Here is a 6,915-nt window from a genome sequence, read left to right on the forward strand (position 1 = left end):
CGTCTCCCTGCCGGGCAGCGCGTCCGGGCCGCCCTCCCCTGAGATCGCCCGTTTGCTTTTCCCTCTAGGAAGTGTTACTCAAGAGGGCCGCCGACCTCGTGGAAGCCTTGTACGGGATGCCTCACAACAACCAGGTGCGCGACTCGCCCCGGGTGCTGGCGGCCTGGGACGGCTTCACCGGGGCCTGGAGAGAGACCAGCTGCCTGAGTCTTGCCCTTGTACCAGGTGTTCAAGTAGTGATTGGTCCATCCCAGGACCCCGAAGCCAAAGAGCCCGTTAGGGGCTCGCAGTGCACACCGGGCTCTCGGCTCTTGCGGGCACGAGTCAGGGACAGTTAGGACTCCATGGAGCAGGTGCAGTGTGTCCTGACCTCCCCAAAGGAAGTTCATTCCTGTCCCAAAGTTGAGCTGATCCACAGCCAGGGCTGAGGGACAGTGGGGCCCGTGCAGAGGGCTGGAGGGGCGGCTGAGCTGGCCTCGGGGTGACGGGCACCCGTGCGTCCCCGCCCTAGGAGATCATCCTGAAGCGAGCGGCTGACATCGCCGAGGCCTTGTACAGCGTTCCCCGCAATCACAACCAGATCCCCACCCTGGGCAACACCCCCGCGCACACAGGCATGATGGGCGTGAACTCCTTCAGCAGCCAGCTGGCCGTGAACGTGTCCGAGACGTCACAAGCCAATGACCAAGGTAGGTGGCAGCGTCCCTGGGCGCCCTCCCCCCCAGCTCTGGCAGCTGAGCGTGCCGGGAGCCCGGTGGGGATGCCCGCAGTGGGCCCCTCTCCCTGCCAGCGCTGGCCGGCAGTGGCCGGGTCGTGCGGTGGCAGCTCCCTTAGTTCCTTAGCCTCCTTGTTGACTCAGAAGTCGCTTCCCTCCAAAGACCGGGCTAGGCCGTGGGATAGCTGTGATGCAGGGAGCCAGCGGGAGTCTCCTCGCAAACGCTGTGTGGAGGGCTTTGGGGGCTGAGTCTGGGACGAGTCCCTGGGAGGGGGGTGTCTCTGCCTTCCCTGCCCTGCAGCTTCTGTGGGACGGTGACCCGGCCCACTGAGGTCACCGCACCCCGTGGCTTAAGCCGGCGACTTGAGACCATTTCCCCTTTAAGACCCACGCAGGCAGCCAACCATCTGGGGAGACCCCGCCTCCCCGCCCCACCTCCACTCCTAGAAGGAGCACTGGTGGAGACGTGGGGAGTTGGGCCACAAACAAGCTGCCCCTGTCAGCCCTGGCATTTGAAGGTCTGCGAGGCTGAAAGTTCACGGCGCGTGGGGGCAGCGCGGGCCCGGGCTGCTGGTAATTGCGTCTAAGGAGAGCCGTGGAGGCGGCTGGCGCTTCGATCGAAGCGCGCTCGGGCCGCTGTCGAAGCCGACAGCCGGAGCGGGGCTGGCGTGACGAGGTTCTCCGAGCTGGCTAAGGGGAGAGCAGAGGGCAAGCAGAAATGTTGAGTATATGATACAGATTCTTGGGGAAGCCCCACCCCCACCCCCAGGTGTCTGTCACTGATAATAACGTTATTTTTGGCCGGGGGGGATTTCAACAGTCGGCTACAGTCGCAATACAAGCAGCGTGTCCCCGCGAGGATACGTCCCCAGCAGTACTCCCCAGCAGTCCAATTACAACACAGTCAGCACTAGCATGAACGGATATGGAAGTGGTGCCATGGCCAATCTAGGGGTCCCGGGCTCGCCTGGATTTCTTAATGGCTCCTCCGCTAACTCTCCCTACGGCAGTAAGTGTCTGTTTTTGTCACACATCATCACGCAGCTTCATATTCACTACCAAGTCGAGTGTGTGCATTGCTTGGATGTTCTGTGCTGTGAGCTACTGGGTAAAAGGAAGGGTGGCCCCAGAGGCTGGGCGTCCTAGTGGTGACCGCGGATTGACCCAAAACGCGGGAGTCGGGACCCCACGGGGGCCGCTCCGTCGGGAGAGACTCCGACACGAAAGCACTTGCCTGTTATCCAGAGTGGCCACGCCGGAAGCATGTGGTGTTGTGTCTTGTGGCGGGCCTGCGTGCCGTCCCGTGGTGCCGCGCCACGGCCGCGTCCTGACCGTGTTTGCTTTGTTGCAGTAGTGCCGTCCAGCCCCACCATGGCAGCCTCTTCGGCCACCCTCCCTTCAAACTGTAGCGGCACACACGGCATTTTCTCATTCTCACCTGCCAATGTCATCTCCGCAGTGAAACAGAAGAGCGCCTTCGCGCCCGTGGTCCGGCCCCAAGCCTCTCCTCCCCCGTCCTGCACCAGCGCCAACGGGAACGGACTGCAAGGTGAGGGCGGGCGGCGGGCGGGAGCTCGGCCCCCCCCGGGCGCCTCCCCAGACGCCTCACGCCGCCCGCGGCTTTGCATGCTGCCCTTCGGACCCCAGGCCGCCAGGGTTGGAAAGGCCGTGTGCGCGCTGGGCCCCGACTGGTGCCGGGCTCCGCCTGCTGGTCCTGGCGTCCTCACGGGGGCAGACGGGAGCGTGGCGGTCACAGCCGGGCCTTTGCTCAGGCCAGCCGTTCTCGGGGCGCAGCCCACGTGTGGCTCTCCTTACTCTAAGGCGGTCTCAGAAGGGGCACGCTGGGTTGCCGTGCTGCGGCGGGGCCCCCTCTCGCGGTCACAAGGCTGAGCCTTGGTCCTCAACGCAGCCTGACCGCGAGTCCAGGAGAGGGGCCGGGCGTCCAGACCTAGGGGGCTGCGTGTGCCATCGCAGGCTGCAGCCCCGTCTGTGGCTGGGAGTCCGTTTTGCTAAACGATTCTCCTTTGAAGACGCAGGAGGGACAGGGGCCGGCCCCCAGGGCGTGGGAGGCCCCATCTGGACACAGTTCTGCGTGGAAGGGGCCACGTGTGTTGGGCACCCAGCCCCTCTGGGCAGTGCAGGCTGCGAGTGGCCCGTGACGTGTGTGCCACGCGAAGCCACGTGGCTGCCCTGAGGCCTCGCGAGCTGGCACGTGGCTTCCTGGTGCACGGGACCACAGGCACTCGCATTAAGTGGCCGTTGTCTGGCCTCTTTCAGACACCACCTTTGGTATATGCTCCTCCCGGTGAAAGTCAAATCCAGTTTCTCCTTTAAAAAATGAATCCATTCCATCAGTATTTATTGAGCGCCTACTGTGTGCCAGGCTCTCTGCTGGGTGCCGAGGACGTAGCCGTGGAGAAGACAAACTGGCCCTTTTGTGAAGTTGGTGCCATATTTCACTTTGATGAACTAATGCTCAAAAAAGGAACTGGAAAGGTATCAGTGACTTGAAATCATTGTCTTCACATGCGTTAGTGTCAGAGGGACGCCCAGGCCCCCAGGTGCTGCCACCGAGCCGGGCCGCCGGCTCAGCAGGCAGGCGGTGAGGCGCCTGGGCCCCGCCCACTGCCCACGCACGCGGTGTCGCGGGCAGCCGAGAGCCGGTGCCACAGCGGCAGTGTGTACACACACAGGTCTTCCGCACCATAAAAGTTGTAACGGTGAGTCGGAGATAAATTAATATTGTTGAAATTAATGAACTGAGAAATTGAAGCTCACATCACTACATGAACAAATGTATTAATATGTTATGCATAAATTAATGAGAGCCATCATTCTGACAAAAATTAAACAACAGTAGGGTTAAAAGATCCTCGGTGACATCCGTACCAGTTCACGCGAGAGCCTCGACTGCACACTTGGCGGCATCGCAGCACGGAGCCCGCCCTCTCGCTGTGTGTCCAGCGCAGGCGGGCCCCCGACTCACCGTTACAACTCGGAACCGTTAGCTGAAGGTGAAGGCAGAGGGGATGCCGGGGCCGGTCCGGCTGTCCCCTAGGGAGCCAGCAAGCCCGGGAGCCAGCCTCGGCTGGTCCCAGGAGTGACCGGGCCAGTGTCCAGTGTGTGGGGAGCAGCAGCCTGTTCCCGCAGGAAACGGTCAGGGGCCGGGGCCGCTGCCCAGGAGGGCTGCGGGGAGAGGGGCCGCGGGGGCTTCCGTCCCACCAAGTAGGTTTCCCATGCCCCAGGCGGGTTATCGGAGGCTGGTGCGGAGCCGCGCGTGGGCTGGGCTCGCCGGCGGTAACTGCTCTTCCCTCCTCTCTTGCAGCTATGTCTGGGCTGGTAGTCCCGCCCATGTGAGGGACGCGTTTCCTTCCGGCAGCGCCCAGCGTCAGGGGACGGACTTCAGGGGACACGCTTAGCATATGGGGGAGGTGCTGGCGCAAAACGGATCTTCGAGAACAGCAGCAGCAGTCGAGACGCTACGAGAGACTTTGCTTAAAGATTTTATTTAAACTATTAAGAATCAACATGCAAACAACCTACTTCTTCATGAACAATTCCATTTTATTGACTGAACTTTTCTCATATTTTCACATTTCTCAGTCCTGGAGAATGAGGAGAACAAAGCAACGCCTATTTTGTATAAAGTTTCTGACCCCGTCTTGGCTCTGTCTAGTACTTGCTATCTGTGTTGGGAGAATCTTCGTGAATGCACCATTTTGATGATCATGAAACACTGAGGAAAAATGCCTCCGGACATTTTTCTGTACTCATACTTAGATTCACAATGGTTGTGTATCTCTATAATGTGAAATATTTTTTTGTGGTGATACAAAGGGGGCCAAGGAGGTATGAGCCATCAGCCTGGAACAAGAGGATGACTATGATTAGAAGCGGGGGTGGCGGGAGTGGGGAGGGTTTATCATTGCTTACCTTCATCTTCATGAGACGAAACTTTGTAACTTATTGTAGTTAGAAATTGTAACTTTGATATTGAATTCTCTTGCCTTCAACAAGCACACTGACAGAGAAAAAAAATGCTACTGTCTGTTGGTTCCAATTCTCACTGCTAGAGCTTCCTGGTAAGCAAGTTTGATCTGCAACATTTTTTCCACTTTTGCTAGCACTGTATACTATTGCATTCTTAGGCTACTGTGAGGTCTATGTTTCTTGTACCAGAAATTGTCCTTTTGACTTCTAGATCCCTCTTCCCTAATGTGTTTTGTATGTGGTTATAAAATTGTAGACTTTTGTGATTTTGCCAAAGTTGTAGCTAAATATTTATACACTTGTCTTGAATTTTTTTCAGATCCACTTAAATATTTAGAAAAAACAAGTTTTATTCCTTATGTGTCTTATAAGGGATAAGACGGCCTTCATTCAACCCTTTGTTTCCCATGAATACTTGCAGTTGCTAAGGGACTTTATTTTGTAACATATCAATTATAAATATTGTATTTATCTTTGAAATTTTGTACATTGCTTTTCCTGCCGGTTCCTTTTCTCGTCGGTATTGATTTTTGATCACGTCCTGGTGTTGTGATGGTCTGCAAGAGTGTTAGCCGAGTCGTCCCTCCGAGCTGTTTCGTTCAAGTGAGCCACATCCTGCCCTTTCATCTGTACCTGCAGCGTTTGCTAGTGGTTAGCCTTTCCATCCTTTATTTTTTATTTTGAGGAAAAGTCAAATTCATTGTTTATTTTTATATTATTTTTAAGTTATCTGAACAAATACTTTTGAAAAAAAAAAAAAGAGTTTGCTGTGTAGTCAACGAAGCGGTGCCCCGGCTGTGACAAACCCTCGTGGACCGTGTGCATGTGGAGCGGCCGTGAGGCGGCGACTCCGTCTGGGGCTGTGTCCTTTTTATTTTTTGTAGAATGTAAAAAGTCATTTTAGCTGCCACCCATGACTTTGCCACATACATAGCTGAACTGTGTTTACTGGAAAATTCAGAGGCCTAAAGTTTAAAATAAAATTTACTTCTGATGTTTTAATTAAAACGTTTGCCACATTAACTTCTCTGATGCCTTAAAAGTGGACTTCTTTGGAAAAAAAAAAAAAAAAACCTTTGTGCTGTTTTTTCACGGGCTGATGCCACGATTGTCAGCCGGTGTTTCTTTGGAGATTTATGGTGTAAACACACCCACACACCCACACTCAACCCACACACAAGCAAAAGCACAAACCTGCTGTTCCGGTGTCGCTCCTGTCTGGTCCCTCCTGCTGCCTCCCGCACCTTCCCAGGCTCCTCCAGCGAGGTCTCCCGGGAGCCCGAGTCCGTGCTGGTTTTTAAGTTTTTAATGACACATTTTTGTGGTCCGATCCGATAGCACCGTCTGTACTTTTCAAACTGGAATGACCTCGCCCAGATATCGTGCCTGTCAGTGCCAAACCCGCAGTGAGACCCAAGGGGTCAGTTGTTGTCCACTGCACTCAATGCTTTGCAGACAGCACAGTAAGCATTTTGCAAACCACAGCAGAAATCAAATTGAAAACAAAAAGGAGGGACTTTTACAAACTTTCTGGACAAAAGTAACCATGCACAACTCGGGAAAGGATCCATTCAAGGGACTCAACAGAACACGCAAACCCCGAGTCCCCAGCGCCCGGCAGCTCCCAGCCTGGCTCCGGGACGCTGCGCGTGCAGCCCCAGGAGAAGCCTGAGAAGTCACTTTGGAACTAAATCGCCTCCGTTTTATTTTGTGTACGCAAGGGTTTGCTCTGCAGAAGAGCGCACGTGTCCACGTTCGGAGCGTTTGCCGTTTCTTCATCCCCGCACTCGGTTTGTGTTGTAGATTGAGTAGTCGATGCCCTCATGGCTTCATTGTCTCAGAATCGAGCGCTTCACTCCATGGTAGATTTTACTGTTAAAGACCCTACAATAAGATTGTTTTATCTGTACATTTTTTCAGATATTTAACTGTATAAAAATGTTCATTTTACACAATATTTAATTAAAGTATTTCTTGTCTGTGAATTTCACTTTTGGCCATCTTCTCTCTCTTGATTATTAAAACGACTGACTGAGCACGCTCAGGCTACAACGGGGGTTTCATTTGCACACGCCGGGTTCCAGAGCTGTGTCTCCTCTGTCCTCGTGAGAACATTCCACAGAGTGACCAGTGGCCGTCTCACCTGCTCAGGGAAATGCAGCCGCCGGTCCCTGAGGTGGCTCAGACCCCAGAGGCACCACCACTGCTGG

General features: G+C 54.9%; 1 protein-coding gene across 12 annotated transcripts in view; it reads left to right on the forward strand.

Moving 5' to 3' along the window:
• Positions 1-6,695, forward strand: part of EBF3 (EBF transcription factor 3) — a 128,013-nt gene extending 121,318 nt beyond the window's left edge. For 2 of the 12 annotated variants that reach the window (XM_051836655.2, XM_051836653.2), the window contains exons 12-17: positions 69-134; positions 512-689; positions 1,536-1,724; positions 2,067-2,264; positions 3,099-3,211; positions 4,041-6,695. In XM_051836655.2, coding sequence (XP_051692615.1) covers positions 69-134; positions 512-689; positions 1,536-1,724; positions 2,067-2,264; positions 3,099-3,211; positions 4,041-4,058 — 762 coding nt within the window. In that variant the 3' untranslated portion in view covers positions 4,059-6,695. Of the gene's footprint in view, positions 1-68; positions 135-511; positions 690-1,535; positions 1,725-2,066; positions 2,265-2,992; positions 3,212-4,040 lie in introns of those variants that run through there. The other 10 variants (XM_051836658.2, XM_051836660.2, XM_051836663.2 and 7 more) reach the window with 7 other exon arrangements.
• The last annotated feature ends 220 nt before the right edge of the window (positions 6,696-6,915 follow it).

The sequence above is a fragment of the Oryctolagus cuniculus genome, chromosome 15 (assembly GCF_964237555.1).
Source record: "Oryctolagus cuniculus chromosome 15, mOryCun1.1, whole genome shotgun sequence".
Classification (NCBI taxonomy): Eukaryota; Metazoa; Chordata; class Mammalia; order Lagomorpha; family Leporidae; genus Oryctolagus; species Oryctolagus cuniculus.